Genomic DNA, 17,026 nt, shown 5'->3' with positions numbered 1-17,026 from the left:
ATTATAAGAGATGTTCCTGTATCATTAGGGGACTGTTTGGTTGAATGTTAATAAAGATTATTCTAATAATCTATTTTTTATTATTTATATTATTTTGTTTTGATTTATAAATAATAAAAAATTTCAGTAATCTTCTATTACCAGTGATGATATATTAGATAATATAAAAAGGTAATAAAATATTATCTTGATAATCTTAATTTTTTATAATTATATTTTTATTTATTAAATTTTTATAACAAAAATAATATTATTTATAATTAATATAATAAATAATATAAAAATATTTTAATTAATTATATCAGAAATATTTAAGTGAAATAATTGTTCTCTTTAATAGGATATAATAATTATTTATATTTATTTCGGAGATAATCTTACCGAATTTAGCGACGAGACTTGTAATGGGTGGGCGCCGTGAAGTATTAGATACACGTGGCAATGAGAGAGTGGCGAATTCATAAGGACGGACATCTGATGCAATAACTAGCCAACCATAGATCAATAAGACGTGAGGGGATGTAATCAATAGTAATAATAATTAATTAAAAAATAATGACCACGTTGACCGTTTCTCTTCTCTCAACCATCCAGCATTCACACCAAAAACAAACAAATAACGGTAACCGCCCCTTCTTTTCCTCCCAGTCGTCCTAACCAAAATCAAAGGACCGAAAACACACAAAAGACAACATTACACTTTTCAAAAATACTTTCTCCTTCACGTCAATCTACAGCGACCGTAATATGGGACATGAAAGGACGCTGACGATGATTTGGGATGGACTCGGCGATGACGACGAAGACGACCGATTTTTCGAAACTTCTGTCCGAACCTCCAGCGCCGTGCCGCTGGACTTGGCGTCTTCGTGTTCCGACGACGACGATGATGAAGAATTTGAAGATTCGCGCATGTCATTTGCTTCTGTTGTGTCGGCTGTTCAACACCATCAGAAATTCGCCAACTCAGCCGCCGCCGCCGCTCCTCCCGGCCTCGACGGGGTGATGTCACGTGATTACAACGTGTGGATGATGGAGCCGGGCTCCATAAACGAACGGAGAAAGCGACTTTTTCAAGATATGGGATTGTCCAACGACAAAAAGCTTCTTAGTTTCAAAGATCCTGTGAATAAGAATAACAAGAATAATAAAAACGACAATAATAGTCATGGAGATTCTAAAGCTTCCAGCACTCCACAACAATCCACCCGCAACGTTACCATTAACGCTACTGAAGAAACTAATAAACGAGAAGCTGCTTCTTCGCGTTGTTCTCAGGTAACGTTAGTGCTGGAAAAGTCAAGGTCAGACGGCGACATTAAAGCCTTAAGTTTCGAGAAAAGAAGAAAAGAGGAATTCATTGGGGAAATTTCGAAACAGAGATTGAGGAGAACGTCATCTATGGTTTTAGCGCAAAATGCGCGGATAAATCCGTACGAGGAATCTCTTAGAGAAGCGAATAATGACGGTGGGGCCGCTCGGCGTCGGCCAATCCGACTTGCCGCATCGGCGTTGACGTCGGTATTGTCGAATAATAAACTAGGAGGTGTTTTCGTGATAAAGAATTTGGATACAGGCAAAGAGTTTGTTGTTAATGAGAATAATGAGAAGGGAATGTGGACTATGCTTAGTGATTTGCAGACGGGAAAGCAAGTAACAATGGAGGAATTCGAGAAATCGGCGGGGTATTCACCTGTTGTTAAGGAGCTATTGAGGAGAGAAAGTGTGTCTAAGATTTATGAGAATTTATCTAATAATGTTAAGAAACTTGGGGCGAATTCGTATTTTTCAAAGAGTTTGAGAATGAGCAAGAGAAGGGGGGCTGCATTGTTGAAGAATATAAAAGGTGTGGCGAAACAACCGAAACAAAGCACTGCTAATAACTGGGTTAAAGTTAGGCAGACAGGGAAATCTCATAAGGAACTGAGTGCTTTGCATTTATGTCAAGAAATTCAAGCGCATGAGGGGTCTATTTGGAGCATTAAGTTCAGTTTAGATGCGAGGTTTCTGGCTAGTGCAGGGGAAGATACAGTAATACATGTGTGGGAAGCGCAAGAATGTGAAGTTTTGTCGATGAATGAAGGGAATTTGACCCCAATTCATCCCTCAATGGTTGCTTCACCTGATAGATTGGAGGGTTCAGAGAAGAAAAAGAAGGGATCAAAAGGCAGCCCTTATTATGTTCATGTTCCAGAAACTGTGTTTTCACTTTCAGAGAAACCAGTTTGCACTTTCAGAGGTCATTTGGAAGATGTTTTGGACCTCTCCTGGTCCAGGTCTCAGGTTAGCCTGTGGCCATTCTTGCTAGTTAATGATAACAAAATCTAATAAATAAGGTTAAACTTGGATGGTTATAATGGATTTTTTTGCAGTTACTGCTTTCATCTTCAATGGACAAAACTGTTCGGTTGTGGGATTTGGAATCCAAGAGCTGTTTAAAGCTGTTTGCTCACAATGATTATGGTAAAATGTCTATCAAATTTTCTGATAAGCATCTGTAAATTTGATAATGCGGTACTGTATGATTTTCAACTTTGTGATTTCTGTTTGGTTGGCAGTAACTTGCATACAGTTCAATCCTGTAGATGAGAATTATTTTTTAAGTGGCTCCCTTGATGCCAAGGTTAGAATATGGAGCATTCCTGAACGCCTCGTCGTTGACTGGACAGATCTTCATGAGATGGTCACAGCTGCTTGCTACACCCCGGATGGCCAGGTTTATGGCTATTGATTGAATTCTTATTTGCAACTCAACAATGTTATGAATATTCTTCTCTTTGTATGATGTTGATCTTACTTATGTTGATATTTTATGTTTCAATTATTGAAGAGTGCACTGATTGGCTCACATAAAGGGACTTGTCGTATGTACAGCATCGAAGGTATCAATTGCTGTTAATTTTCCTGTTAAAATGCAGTGCAAAGGTGCTTGTAGAAATGCTAATTTATTGGGTTAACAGATAGCAAATTACATCAACTAAACCAGACCCAATTTCGATCCAAGAAGAAGAAGAAGAAGTCTAATGCCAAAAAGATCACTGGTTTTGTGGTAATCTAACTCTTTCCCACCCATTTGTGTCATTGGTGGATACTCAATTATTCACCTAAAATGCTTAAAGATTTGAGTTTTTGTTTTTGAACAGTTTTCTCCAAGCAATCCGTCTGAAGTCCTTGTTACTTCTGCTGATTCCCGGATTCGGATTTTGGATGGTTTAGACCTTGTTCATAAATTTAGAGGTATGTTTTCATGAATAGATTCATTTTCTTTTTGTACAACAGACAACACACTAAAGCATGCTCTGTTACTTGACAGGCTTCCGAAATACAAGCAGCCAAATTTCAGCTTCCTTCAGTTTAGATGGAAAATATGTGGTATGTGCAAGTGAAGATTCTCAAGTGTATGTTTGGAAGCGGGATGAACATCGAAATATTGTTACCGGAAAAAGAAATAAGGCCTCAACAACGTCTCATGAACACTTTCAGTGCAAAGATGTTTCAGTAGCAATCACCTGGCCTGGTAAAGTGAAGGGTGAGCCTCCACCAATGCCATCGACTTCGAAAAGGCTTGCAAAACGTTTAGGCCAAGACAACTCTTCTTCTGCTAATGGATCACCAACCAGAGAAGAAATGAAGAAACATCTGCCACCTCTTCCCAAGAAAAACAACAAAATGGACCAAGGTTCAGAAGAAGACCCTGCTTTAATTTCTCGAGACGTGGGCATTGGCGAGTCATTCAATTCGAATTCTTCCTCAATAAGTTATGGTGATTCACCTTCTATATCCGCTAGGCAAGATGATCCATCTTCTCTTACTGCCAGTGCTAGTTCAAATTCTTCCTCGATGAGGCGTGGCGATTCATCATTTTCATCTTGGTCTGCCGCTCGGTCTTGGTTTGATGCTAACCACTCAAACCTTACAATCCAAGCAACAGCATGGGGGTTGGTAATTGTGACGGCCACGCTAGGAGGTGAAATCAGGATTTACCAAAATTTTGGGTTACCACGTAGGTTAGGCCGCCTCTGAGATCTTACATTGGCAAGGATGGGAACATGATTTGTGCCATCTTCGTTCAAGCAAAGAAATTTTTAGCAGTTACAGAAAAAAAGTAGGAGTTGAGTCCCAGTCCCTGCAGGTGAAAATCACATGCTCATTTTGTAAATGTCAGATTTGCTTATCATACGTTTTCTAGATTACATAGCTACTTCAATTGCACAACGTTAATTTTATGCATTTTTGAAACATTGGTGTTATGGAAATTTTATTCTACCGAGCTACAATAGTTTATCAGGTGCAAAAATTCTATGCCTTAAATCAATTTTTTTTCAGTCAAAAGTACATGTTTTTCAGAATAATAAAATTATATATATCTGATTTTCAGTATTTAATTAATCATCAAAATAATATATCTTTACCTGATTAAATAAGTTTAAATTTGACCCTTAAAAACCCTACAACGATACAAGAGACAAACCCTATGCAAATTGCATTTTGAGTAAATATTCTGGCGGGAAAATATGAGCCGAGCAGAAGATTCGAATCCTCTCGCAACGGTCGTTGATATCCACCTCCGCCTCCTTCGTCCGTCCTCTCTTAAGTCACCGTACTTTTGCTAAATTAATTAACATCCAATTCGTCTTAATCTGTTGATATATTTACTTGATTAATTTCAGGAATTGTTACAGGAACGATGATCATGGAGGCCGAAGTGCTTCTCAACCGAAGGCAAATTCCTCTCCGATTGATCGAAAGCAAGAACTGATGAAAAGGAAGCTTGAAGATTACTTGGATCCGGTTCTTCTCTCCGCAATCTCTTCGAAAATAAGCGATCGCGTGAAGAAGAATTCAGAAACTAGAACAAAGTCGAAGCGAGAGGTTGAGAATTTTGAGTGGCCTGTTGATGAATTACAGGTGTTCACGGAGGATTCCAGGACTGTCAAGAAGAGAAACGAAGCCGTTAATCTTAACAATGATTTGGATTTGAAGGTGGACGGCGAAGAGACTGACGGAGAGTTTTGTTCTCCGTTTCGACGTCAAAGAGGTTTAACAGGTTGGGGACAAGGGCCTGAGTAAAATCCGAAGTTTCGAATTAGCGAAGGTCTTCATAACTCGCTATGTTACAAATAATAATAGCATTGGATGATGGATTAGAAAGTGTTACTTTCAAACTTAAGGGGAGGACAATGGCAGTGTGTCAAACTTAAGTGAGAAATGTTATTTTGCCTTTTATCCATGGGCCATAGAGATGGCAATTTGGGCCCGACTTTAGGAGCCCCTACTCTAGGGTCGGGGATTCTCTGAAAAAAAGGGGGAAGGGGGCGGGGATGGGGATGAAAAAAATCCCCGTAATCGGGGACGGGGATACATATGTCCCCGCCCCGCCCCTCCCCACCCCTCCCCTCCCCGCCGCGCCCCGCCCCATCCCCTCCCCGCCTCGCCCCCTAAATCTAATATATTAATATAATAAATTTTAAACTATTAAGTTCTAAAAATTTTTACATTATAATTTATTAAAACTATAATTTTAATTTTACTAATTTTTGAATTATTAATTATTAGCTTTTACTAATTTCTAAACTATTAATCTAATATATTAAAAAAACCTCAGAATCTCATTATCATAAAATGCAAATGTAACAAATTAATTCTATTTCAACTTCAGTTAGTCAATCCATCAAGTTTTACACAAAAAAAAAAAAATTATAAACTTGATAAAATCAATTAAAATGAATTAAAAGTGTTAAATTTAATGTTATTATAAAATTACCCTAAACACATACATGAAGAGATTGATTATTGCATATTGTTAGATTTTATGAAAACTTTGTATTTGAACTAAAATAACAATAAATATTTTGTAGCTCTTATAGCAAGTGATATTTTTTGAGAATATAATTTATTTTATTTATTGAAATGCATAAAGGAATTAAAATTTATATTTACGGGTATGGGGAGGGAATTTTTCCCTGCGGGGACGGGGCAGGGATGGGGAGGGAAATTTTCCCCGCGGGGACGGGGCGGGGATGGGGAGGGGATTTTTCCCCACGGGGACGGGCAGGGGATAGAGAGGGAATTTTCCTTCGCGGGGAGGGGACGGAGATTATTTTTTATCCCCGTAACGGGAATGGGGCGGGGACGGGGATTGAAATCCCCTACGGGGACGGGGACGGGGACGGGGATTGATATCCCCTCCCCGCTCCTCCCCATTGCCATCCCTAATGGGCCATGGTAGAAAAAGTCGCCACAGGCATATAACATTTTACCCATTTGTTGGCTGATTTCATTTTCCCCCAAAAGTTTGGGCTTAGCACTTTTCCCCCCACTAAAAATCGTACTTTCCCACTAAAACCACTCTATCATTGAAAAAGACTTTTGATACAGTATTATAAAAGTTAAATTATCATATTATTTCTAATTATTTTACTTTTTAAAATTAACATATCACTTCAAATTAACAAAATTTTAAATTAACTATTCGTATATCAAAATTGTTATCTCCACGCTCTTTTTTCCCTTTCATTTTCATTTTTTTCCTTTGCAACAAATCCTTTTGATGGGTGACAATGAAGACAACTGAAATTTCTAAACTTGAATGGTAAAAATTGAATTATAAGCTTTCAAACCTGTAAAAGTGTCAACTTTCATGTTTAGTGCATTTGATGTATTTGAGTTTGAGTAGGTGGGTATCTAACATTAATCATTTGTTGAGTGATTGTATTTTTCCTCGAAAGTTTGGGTTTAAAATACTTTTTCACCCACTAAAAATAGCATTTTCCCATTAAAACCTAACTTTATTAATGAAAAAGACTTTTGACAAAGTGTCATAAAAACTAAATTTCATATTACTATTAATTATTTCACTTTTTTAAATTATTATATCACTTTAAATTAACAAAATTTTGAAATAACCATTTACATATCAAAATTGTTATCAACACTCTTTTCTTTTCCATTCATTTTATTCTTTTCTTTACTACAAATGCTTTTGGTGGGTGACAACTAAAGTTTTCAAACTTAAATTGTAAGAATTGAATTATAAGTTCTCACACCTACAAAAGTGTCAACTTTTTATGTTTAGTGGTTTTGATGGATTTGAATTTGGGTAGGTGGGTGGTCACTCTAACAAATTTGAGATTGAATAAGTGATAATTATATTAATTAGGGTTTCCAAACTTGAATTAAAATGATCAAAATACAAGTTTATAAACTTTTAAAAGGTTTAAACTGTCATAATTAAAACTTTAAACTGGGATGCGTAAAAATGTCATTCTTTATAATCTTTTTAAAATTTTTAGATGATGAAATTATTATTTTGCTCTTGTAAGTTTTTCATTGTATTGGAATTGGGTTTAGGGTGAGAAAAGTAAATTACCCATTCAATAGATGGAAAATTAATAAGACAAAACCTTGGGTGGGAAACGGAAATCAGCCCCCACTGTTGAAGGAAGGCGGATGATCTTGGATGTCAATTATTTTGTCGACGTCGTCGTTTTACCGCTCCGAATTTGAATTCAAAACACAGTTCCGCTTAGTTCGCTTGCCGCCTTGTCGTCACAACAATCTCTCTCTCTAAAACCCCTGCACAACCGCACACTAATGACATCACCGATTCCCCTCTTAATCGACGACAAAGACCTTGACGACGCCGCATTATGGGCCGTAATCGACTCAGCTGCAGCCTCACATTCCTCCTCTTCCTCCAAATCTCGTAAACCTCTAGCCATCAAATACCCTAACTACCAATCCCCACCCACTCCAATCTCCCATCCTTCTCCGCCTCCAAACCCTAAAAACCACCACCACCACAACCGCCGGCAACAACAATACTCCCCTAACTCTGACCATCACCGATATGGAGAGATCGTTGACGCAAATGTTCGGCCGCAGAAGATGGCGAGAACGTGCGCGTCGGAATTGAGCGAGAGCAGTCCTTTGATTGTGGTGCATCGAACCCCGCCGAGTCCGCCTGTTTATAAATCTCCCGAGGCATATTTATCTCCAGGAATTAGGTCGGAGAATGAGGTGCAGGAGCATGATGTTTTGAAGCATAGCTTGTCTGGGATGTTTCCTTCTGTTTCCCTATTCAAGGAGTACCAGAGCTCAGCTATGGCGGTATTTTTTTTTCACTTTTGATTCAGCTTTTAGAATTGTTGCTGCATTTAGAAGTTTGTCACGATAAGTTGCTTGATAGAAGCGGGTGAATTGTCATGATTTTAGAGGAATCTATAATGACCTTCCCTGAGGTGTAAGGAAAGTGTCAATGACAGCCAAAAATTTTAAATTGCAAGGCGAAGATTATCCTCAAGGAAAATACCATTAATTAACAAAGTAAAGTCGAATTAGAGGGACTTTAAAATGATTTAAGATGAAAATTTCATGTTAATTATTTGATTGTAATTGACGCTTTCTCTAAACCTTAGAGGAGGTCATTGTAAAGACCACTTGATTCTTATGCTGATTTTTTGAGTAAATCAAAGTTACTGACAAACGTCCTGGATGCTGTTATGAGGATTACTGTTATATTGTAGTTGTAGCAAGCTCGAGAAATTTACGTTCAGAATTATATTTTGCTATACTGGGAAATTACCTTCAGTTTAATTGGTGTTTTAATCAGATGTAGTTTTTTTCTTATTCAATGAACAGATTTTGGAGAAATCTGATTATACTATGATCTCTGGGAACCCTTTCATAAAAAAGTCAGGTAAATAATTAGGGTATGTCTGTTTGAACTGATATACCATGATGGAAGTAATATATTGTTTGAAAGTTCCACAGGTTGGAGGAAGATATCATTTTACTTCAATCTTTCCTATGAAATCAAAGACAAGACTATAGAATTCGATGAAAACCGTAATGTTCTTCGTGCTGAATTTGTGGTTCGGGCATACATGCAGTATGTTCTCTTGACAGTTTTAGTAAAAATCCGTAACTTTCAATAACATTTTAGCAATAATCTGTAATTGTTTTATCTAAATTATTCTTTTGTATTGTTTTTTGTTGATACCAGGGGTGGTAGGTTCTCAGATGGATGGGGCTCATGTGATCGGCGTGAGAAGAGATTTTTAAAACCAAACCATGATATCCCGAGTACAGCAGAAACCAGAGCTAAAAATAAAGCGTGCCAGGTATATGTTTTCCCCATGTTTGTTCTGAAATTTGCTACAATTGCCTTAATGATACTGCCAATTACTTACTGATTCCATGGTCACCTTTCTACATGTTTGATCAAGTTAGTCTTGAGCTTAACTTCTTACTCAATTCAGCTATGCACATATTACACATTAGCTAAACAAAGCAAGGTGAATCCAGTGTTAACTAGAATTAGTTTTTGTCTTCTCAAAATGATCTTTATTATGTTACAGTGGTGGCTCTATCAGTAGTAGTCGACAGCAAAAAATGTACAGCTTGCCCTATGACCTTCACTTGCATTGTCTCATTTCCTACCCTCAGTCTTGCTTATCTTGGTTCCAACTTCTTTTATTTTACCTCCTTACTTTATATTGATAAATTTGTATCAAATATGTCTTGCCCCTAGAATAGCCCTTGGTAGCATAAAAAATAATGTTTGCATAGGGCAAGCATTTTCTGATAACAGTGAAGTTTTTTATTTTCTCTTACTGAACATGACAAATAAAAAAAAAAATTTACTCACCGAAAAAAAAAACATGACAAATCTGTATTTACCAATTTTCAGGATCTGCTAGGAATTGGAGAGTACCGTCCTGGTGTGAACCAAGTTCAGAAATAGATATTCATTAATAGCCTCAAATTGGCAATTCTGTTGACTAAATTTTCTGTTAATTACATGGTGAGAAATTATCATACTTGTGGAGCTAACATAAACTTAATAACCACGGAAGCACAAAAATTCATTTTAGTTCTTCACCTTATTGAGAAGCTGCCTTCTGTATTTTTCAACCATCAAAGCCATTCATGTATTTTTCAACCATTATTGTTGTGAAGTAATCTGTTGTTATCTGTACTCTCTCATCTGAATTCTCCGATGTTAGCGTAGCTAAAGTAAATGTTGCCTGCTTCCTTTCATTGTGGGGATAGTTACTGTAAACAGGGCTAGCGAAACAAAACTCCAGCGCAGGAAGGATCATTACAGGGGTGAAAATGAACTGAGTTAAGCTCGAATACCTTTTGGCTTGAGGTTGGCTCGAATGAAAAATAATTTGACTCGAGTTTGTTCAGCCAAAATTAAAAGTGGTTTGAGTTTAGTTTGGAAGAAAATGATTTGCATGTGTAGTTTGATTTCAACTTGAGTTTATGGTTTGAATTTGTGATTTGTATTTATGGTTCAAATTCATGACTCATTGACAAAATGACTAAGTTTTATCTAACAATGAGCAATATGATGTGGTTTTAACAATTTTTTTGACATAATTTGAATTGAATCAAGGGTAAAATTTGAATCGAATCGAGTTATCTACCTTACTTTTATGTTAGATTGAGTTGAATTATGTCTAACTCGAGTTGAGCTTAATTTAAAAAACGAATTGAATCTTTTGACTAAAACTCAATTCGAATTTAAATTAAACAAATTTAAATTTAACCAAACCAAAAATTAGCTTGAGTTGAAACCTAAAATGGTTTAATTTGAAAATTTTTCAAATAATTTTTTTTCAACAAAAGAAAATCTCTTAGCGAAATAATTCCTAGATGCCCCATGTTTTTTAAAAGGAAATTAGGATGAATAAGTAGGACTACGATTTCCTATAGTTTTTTCTTCAGAGACGAAGTTGAAGAATTTTATAATGATTTCAATAGGAAAAGTCGAAAACTCTCCTGCTTCTCCAATTTAAAGAGAAGCCGATTACACTGATAAGGCTTCATTAACCAAAAATCACTTGCAGGACCTTTTTTCTCTTGCTCATGTCTTACAAGTTCCATATGAATTTGAAAAATTGCACCAAAATAAGCCCAGTTCAAAGCGATTTGAATGTTGATGCACTTCAACTTTATCAACTTACAAGGCAAGAATGAGGATCCGCAGCTACCATCTGTAAAAACTTATCACCTGCTTCGTTGCATTCAGCTGCAAGTTTTCCTGAATTTCGACCACCGATTTTAACAAATGAGCCCATGGTTGATAAACCCATGAAGCTGCTGCTGCTGCCTTCACCAGAATTCCTGGACTTCTTAGATCTCCTTGGATTGGAGTGACTAACTTCCATCTCTGTCACATCGTTGATAACCTTAACAGCAACTAGGTTTGCGATGCTGCAGCGGCAGAAGGGGCAACTGGGGGCCTCGGGAACGGCTGTTGTGAGGTCAAGTTTCTTGTGGCAGTATAAGGCTAGAGTGCACTGATCACACATTTGATGCCCACATGCTCTGATCTCAATCGAGTACACACGTTCAAAGCAGATGCAGCAAAGCTCAACATCACCGGCCTCAGAAGGTGAAGGCGATGGAAGTGAGGGGGTTGTCTTGTTCAAAATGGCTTTCTCCCACTCTTTATTTCTTTCCATCAAGGCCTTTTCTAGTTGTGCTTTTGTCTCTGGATTTAGATCAGTCATGAACCTTAATTGCAAGGGCCAGACAAGAGGCTCAGCAGATGAAGGATTCAACAAGGCTGCAGAAGCTTGATGCTTGTACTTCAATGCAATTACATATGGTATTCTCCTGGAACATCCATTATTGTTAATTTTTTCTTTTAAATCAACAGAAGAGTTTCAAGGGGGTTTTTAGAATCAAAAGCAAAGATCTGCAAATTATTTCAAAGGGTAATAACTGATTGCAAAAGCACAAGAGGGCTTTCTATTTCTTGCTGATGCTTATGAGACTCACCCTGATGCATCTGGCTGAAGCCTATCTGCTCCCCAAGCAAGCAATTCCCGTATACACTCCAACGAGCTAGCCTGAGCAGCAAAATGAAGAGGTGTACTTCCTGGGTAGCTGTATTTACATAAATCTAATCCATTTCAGTGAAGCAATCACTAACAAAACAAACGAGATGCCCACATTGGTAACTAAGATTACCCATTTCCACCGGTTGAAGCACAAACAAGAGCCCCATTTTCTAAGAGGCTATGAACACATTCTGACCATCCATGGCGAGCTGCCAAGTGCAGTGGCGTTGCTCCGTTTTCATCTCTTATGTTTACAAATCTAGCAAATCCCCTGCCAATGCCATCCAATTCTGTCATGAAATGATTATATTGAAAAGCAAACTCACACAGAAGGGAGAAAAACCAAGAATCTGCTATAGGACTGGTGCGGCCGGCAGTTAAAATGGCTTGCAGGCAATCTGGATGGCCATAGTATGCAGCATAGTGTAAGCAAGTTCTTCCATGAAGAGAATCAAATTTCAGAATCTAACAGAATTTAAACATAACCAATGATCAATTTCTTGGAAAAATAGTTCAAAAAAGGATAAAGTCAGAAAAGTATACAAAACCCATTAATAGGAAAACTTACAAATGCTCCACTTTCTATGAGCTTCTTCACACAAGATGCCTTCCCATGCATTGCAGCCACCATTAATGGAGTCTAAAATGATACAATGAGAGATCCTTAAAAGCATTACAAATGAAAACCGAAAGCAAATGAAGATTTACGCAAAACATTACCTGTTTATAGCGATTCAACACATCTGGCTTGGTATATAAAAAGAACCGATCCAAAAGCATAGAAAGAACCTATCTTTGATCAAACCAAAAACCACAAAATCCCATCACTGTTTTCCCAATATAAAAAAGAAAGAAGCCAAATAAAAAACCATCAAGTATAAACCAAACCCACCTCGATCTGCCCATAAGCAGCTGCCAAATGCAGTGCAGATTGTCTTCCGTAACCATCCCTGATCTGCAAAACGGTTGAGTCTGTCTCCACCATAGCCTCAATCAACTGCAGGTCGCCATCCTCCACAGCACTGAACAATGCATGCTTATGGCCTTTTCTGCAACTAATTCTCTGACCCATCACCTCCCTCTGAAATCAGTAAATATGAAAACCCCTGAGACCTTATCACGCGCCACCAACTACAGCTACGGCTTGCAGGGGTGGCAATGGGTCAAAGACTGATACTTTTGCATGCTAAATGCTAAAGGCCGAGACTTCAGGTAAGAATAATCAAATTCCTTTAGTCCAATTCAGATATTTTACAAACCTTTACAATTATTTTGAAAATCTTTTCACCTTACGTAAACTTTCGGTGTTGGGGACTTGATTACCAACTTTTTCTTCATCGTTTACTCCAAAAATGAACAAAGAATAATAAACCCTTTTCACCCTCTTTGTGGGACAACAGCTCGATTCCGTAGACTTTCACCTTATTTGTTACCATTCCAAGCCATCAACTAAATTCTCTTTTTGTCCCCATTTTCTTCTTTGGTCAATTAATCACAGCTCTACAGTGAAAAAGCACATAAAACACTGAGTCTGAATGCACGCAGTTAACTCAGGCCTTTACATCAACACAATATTTGATAAGAGAATGTTATGGTCTCATCCCGACAAAGAGGCATGGACGCTGGAACATTTTGACATTATTTAGGGGACTTTGCTTCACGACTTGGGTAATCAATCTTCAAAAAAATCACTAAAATTATTTGCACAAATAATATACACAATTTTATATATAAACAATAATATATTTTTATATAATTGAATATTATTTTATCAATAATTTAAAACTATCTAATCGCATAATAACATATCATTATTTGTATACATTATTTATACATATAACACTACTTTTTAAATATTCAAAAATCTTTTATTACCGATAATGATATAACAGACAATTAATATATAAAATAATTTGAATATTCCATGTTAGTATTAAAATACTACAAAGTGAATTTTGATTTTATTATAATTATATTTTGACTTATTAATTTTTATGAAAAAATATTTTAAAATAATTATACTTAATAATCTTTATAACATTTAACTAAAATAATATATTAATATTCTTCTATTACATTCAACCAAGTATAATAATTATATATACCTATCAATTTTTATTAAATATAATAATAATTTATGTCTACTAATCTTTAAGTTAATATTTATGGTAATTTTCATTTATGGTAATAAAATATTACTTTAACCAAACATATTTTAATGTAAATAATTTATATGGTGGTAGTATATTGTCCACAAAGGGTAGTTTGAGTGACAAAGGAGTGAGAAGCGAAGCATGAGAGCATGAGTTCAAATCTCATTGAATCAATTATATTAAACTGGTAAAATAAAAAAGTTTGTTCTTAATATGTTGCCGATGGATTTGTTCTCATGATCCTATGCTACGACTTCTCTTTCCTTTGCCAATCAAATTACCCTTTAAGGATAATATTAATATATTTTTGCTTCAACCCTAGTTAGCATAAATAACACTTTCTCACCCTCATATAATCCTAAACTAACAAAAATTTAAAATAACATTTTAAATCTTCAAATTATATAAGAAACCTCTTGATTTTTTTCTTTTTACTGTCACTATTTCTTTCTCTTTTCCTATAAATATGTATATTTTTGTCTTATAATCATATATCAAAAGATAACCTATAATTATAAAAATATTAGAACTCTTTTTAAATTTTAGGTGGCTATTATAAATTTGAAAAAAGTTTAGGAGTCTTTTGAAATTTATTAAAATATTAATCTGTCAAATAATTTAAAAAATAACACTTTTACCATAAAAAAAATTGAATATAATGTAACAAATTATAGGTGTAAATGTTATGATATAATTATTGGGGTTATATAATAGTTTCAAAATATATAAGGGTTTTAAAAAATTTCAAAAATTAATTTATGAGTTTTTAAACTTTTTAAGGTTAAATTATCATATTTAAAATGTTTAGGTCTATTACAAAATTATTGGTTTTTTCAAAATTAATAAATGATAAAATTACTATTTTACTATTATGCCGTTAATTTTTTTAACAAAGTTTAATTTGGGTAAAAAAATATTATTTATATTAATAAAGAGTGAAAAAATATTTAACCTTTGGTGAAACATTATTTTTTTTAATCATGAATTTTAGCAATTTATAGCTTTACAATTTTGTCATAAAAACATAAAAGAGATGCCATTGAAAATATTTTGAGTCTATTCATTAAAGTTAAACGAATCTCAAGATTAAATGTTGATTTAGTTTTAAAAATGTAAAGTGTATTAATTTCTCATGACTATACACCGTGAGTCTTTATACACCACATTGGGTCGAATTCGGTGCAGCCTACCTTATCGTATCATAGCCCACAGTATGACAAAACTCAGGGCTTAGAACTGTATTTTTGTATACTTCTGAGTGTTAGTTTGCCTTATTAATATATCTTTTATTTTTAATTATTTTTTCACTTATCATGTCTTAAGGTCCCTAGTATGATTAGTAAGTTTAACACGACCTACAACTTTATATAGTGCCCCCACGGATTGTGTAAAATGACAAGTCAACTCGACTCATTTGGCATATCTAATTATGAACTTTTTGTTATAAATTTACCATAAAAAAACTATATTTAGCCCTTAAATTTCTTTGAAATTCAATTTAATCCAATTTTGAAATATAATTCCTTTTATTGTAGGAGAGCTTTTGAAATAAAAAATGACTCATTTCATATCAAAGAACGTTCCCTAGGGCAGACTTTTCGAAAATGCCGTGTCTCTATTCAAGCAAAGCCCAACATTACTTCTTTATTGGGCTTCTCTAATGACCCAATAAAATCAAGGCCCATTTATTAAAATAGTCCGGCTTTGTTGCCTCCAACTTCGTAAGATGCCCAAAACGATAACGTTTCATGAAGACATTCGTCACTCATGAAACACAAAGCTAGGGTTTGTCTGCATTGAAATGTCAACCCTTCATTAATGTCTCAGCGGTCGGCCGCTAGCTCAGCTGCAGAAATTCACACCTAAATTACTATCAAATCCAATTTTGCATTAATTTTCCTGTTTACTTTTCACTCTAAATATTTCTGTAAACCCTAGACATTATTTTTCTCATTATGAAACAAATCCAAACCCATAAAAATTTGTGTTCTATGTAGCTTCTTGTAAGAATCATCAACTTTATTGTGTGAATAACCCAATGAAGAATCAAAATTAGGCTTTCTTACACACTATGTAAATAATAATATTATACATACCTATTTTAAGTATAAAAATATACATATATTTATCTATTTGTATATTTAAAAGTGCATATACTTATTTGTATATTCAAAGTGGGTACGTATAATTTTATTGTCATGTGAATTATCAAGTCAAGAACTATAGATAAAAACTATGTCTACATACTTTTATATACATAAATAGATACATAGATAATATGTTATTATGTGGTTGAGTAATTTTGAATTAAAGATAAAGTAACATTATCTGTGTATCTATTTGTATATTTAAAAGTGCGTAAGTATAGTATTGATCTAACATTTTCTATAAACCCTAAATTTGATATTAAGAACCCCCTGGATTACTTTATTTATTTAGTTAACAATACTTCTATTACGGTAATTTGTGTTCATGGTCACTTCAGTGGACAATATGACTGTGCCTTGTCCTAGCCTGGGACAAGTAGGGGCCCGATCGTTTGTAAGTAGACACATCAATTGGGTCAAGCCAAATGAAGGTCTAGTCCAAAACACAAAACTGAGACCCTGTATGAGAAGACCCGCTCGGCACAATAACATGTAGGGTTAGGCCCATGGGTCTGTCGAGCTGGGTTTAAGGCTTTAGTATTAAGCCTATGGGTCTGCTCAGCCTGACCCGACACTGTGAAAAAAAAAATTGGTTGTTATTGCTTTTGCCATAAGTTTCTACCTAGTATAAGGCAAAAGCCAACTGGTAAAAGCCAAAGCCATCTTCAACTTTTTTTTTTTTTAATTAATTTATTTTTTTATATAAGCCATTTAACTTTTCTTTATTTTCAATTTTATTTTTAAATCTCCCAATTTCAATTCTTTCATTATATTCTCAATCTCATTTTCTTTCATCAATTTTCTTTTGGAAACTATCTAAATTCATAACTAATAATTTTTTGCGTTTTTATTTTATAAAAATGATTAGATA

The 17,026-nt window shown here is 35.1% G+C and overlaps 3 protein-coding genes across 3 annotated transcripts; 2 read left to right on the top strand and 1 right to left on the bottom strand.

Annotated features, from left to right (window-relative positions):
• Nucleotides 1–747: 747 nt before the first annotated feature.
• LOC123201272 lies at nt 748–4,123 on the top strand. The gene is made up of 8 exons (XM_044616699.1): nt 748–1,215; nt 1,279–2,283; nt 2,373–2,463; nt 2,559–2,716; nt 2,831–2,882; nt 2,961–3,049; nt 3,144–3,237; nt 3,314–4,123. The coding sequence occupies exons 1-8, from the start codon at nt 748–750 to the stop codon at nt 4,021–4,023; spliced, it is 2,667 nt and encodes an 888-aa protein (XP_044472634.1). The 3' UTR covers nt 4,024–4,123.
• A 3,342-nt stretch (nt 4,124–7,465) lies between these two features.
• Nucleotides 7,466–9,979, top strand: LOC123201814. Its single transcript, XM_044617378.1, has 5 exons — nt 7,466–8,109; nt 8,641–8,698; nt 8,773–8,890; nt 9,005–9,122; nt 9,692–9,979. The coding sequence occupies exons 1-5, from the start codon at nt 7,594–7,596 to the stop codon at nt 9,743–9,745; spliced, it is 864 nt and encodes a 287-aa protein (XP_044473313.1). The 5' UTR covers nt 7,466–7,593; the 3' UTR covers nt 9,746–9,979.
• Nucleotides 9,980–10,830: 851 nt separating this feature from the next.
• Nucleotides 10,831–13,052, bottom strand: LOC123202390 (putative E3 ubiquitin-protein ligase XBAT31). The gene is made up of 6 exons (XM_044618310.1): nt 12,748–13,052; nt 12,576–12,644; nt 12,424–12,495; nt 11,986–12,320; nt 11,794–11,901; nt 10,831–11,628 (listed from the first exon to the last, which is right to left on the bottom strand). The coding sequence occupies exons 1-6, from the start codon at nt 12,925–12,927 to the stop codon at nt 10,965–10,967; spliced, it is 1,428 nt and encodes a 475-aa protein (XP_044474245.1). The 5' UTR covers nt 12,928–13,052; the 3' UTR covers nt 10,831–10,964.
• Between the last annotated feature and the right edge of the window lie 3,974 nt (nt 13,053–17,026).

The sequence above is a fragment of the Mangifera indica genome, chromosome 18, assembly GCF_011075055.1.
Source record: "Mangifera indica cultivar Alphonso chromosome 18, CATAS_Mindica_2.1, whole genome shotgun sequence".
Lineage (NCBI taxonomy): Eukaryota > Viridiplantae > Streptophyta > Magnoliopsida > Sapindales > Anacardiaceae > Mangifera > Mangifera indica.
The sequence above is the reverse complement of the archived record's forward strand: the minus strand, read 5'-3'. Positions and strand labels throughout refer to the sequence as shown.

Coding starts and splice junctions, on each gene's coding strand:
- LOC123201272 (XM_044616699.1), top strand. CDS start 748: ATGGGACATGAAAGGACGCTGACGATGATTTGGGATGGACTCGGCGAT. Junction 1,216..1,278: donor CACAACAATCCACCCGCAAC/GTTACCATTAAC, acceptor CGTTGTTCTCAG/GTAACGTTAGTGCTGGAAAA. Junction 2,717..2,830: donor GCTACACCCCGGATGGCCAG/GTTTATGGCTAT, acceptor CAATTATTGAAG/AGTGCACTGATTGGCTCACA.
- LOC123201814 (XM_044617378.1), top strand. CDS start 7,594: ATGACATCACCGATTCCCCTCTTAATCGACGACAAAGACCTTGACGAC. Junction 8,110..8,640: donor ACCAGAGCTCAGCTATGGCG/GTATTTTTTTTT, acceptor TTCAATGAACAG/ATTTTGGAGAAATCTGATTA. Junction 8,699..8,772: donor CCCTTTCATAAAAAAGTCAG/GTAAATAATTAG, acceptor AAAGTTCCACAG/GTTGGAGGAAGATATCATTT.
- LOC123202390 (XM_044618310.1), bottom strand. CDS start 12,927: ATGGGTCAGAGAATTAGTTGCAGAAAAGGCCATAAGCATGCATTGTTC. Junction 12,645..12,747: donor CTGCTTATGGGCAGATCGAG/GTGGGTTTGGTT, acceptor GATCAAAGATAG/GTTCTTTCTATGCTTTTGGA. Junction 12,496..12,575: donor TGTTGAATCGCTATAAACAG/GTAATGTTTTGC, acceptor GTATCATTTTAG/ACTCCATTAATGGTGGCTGC.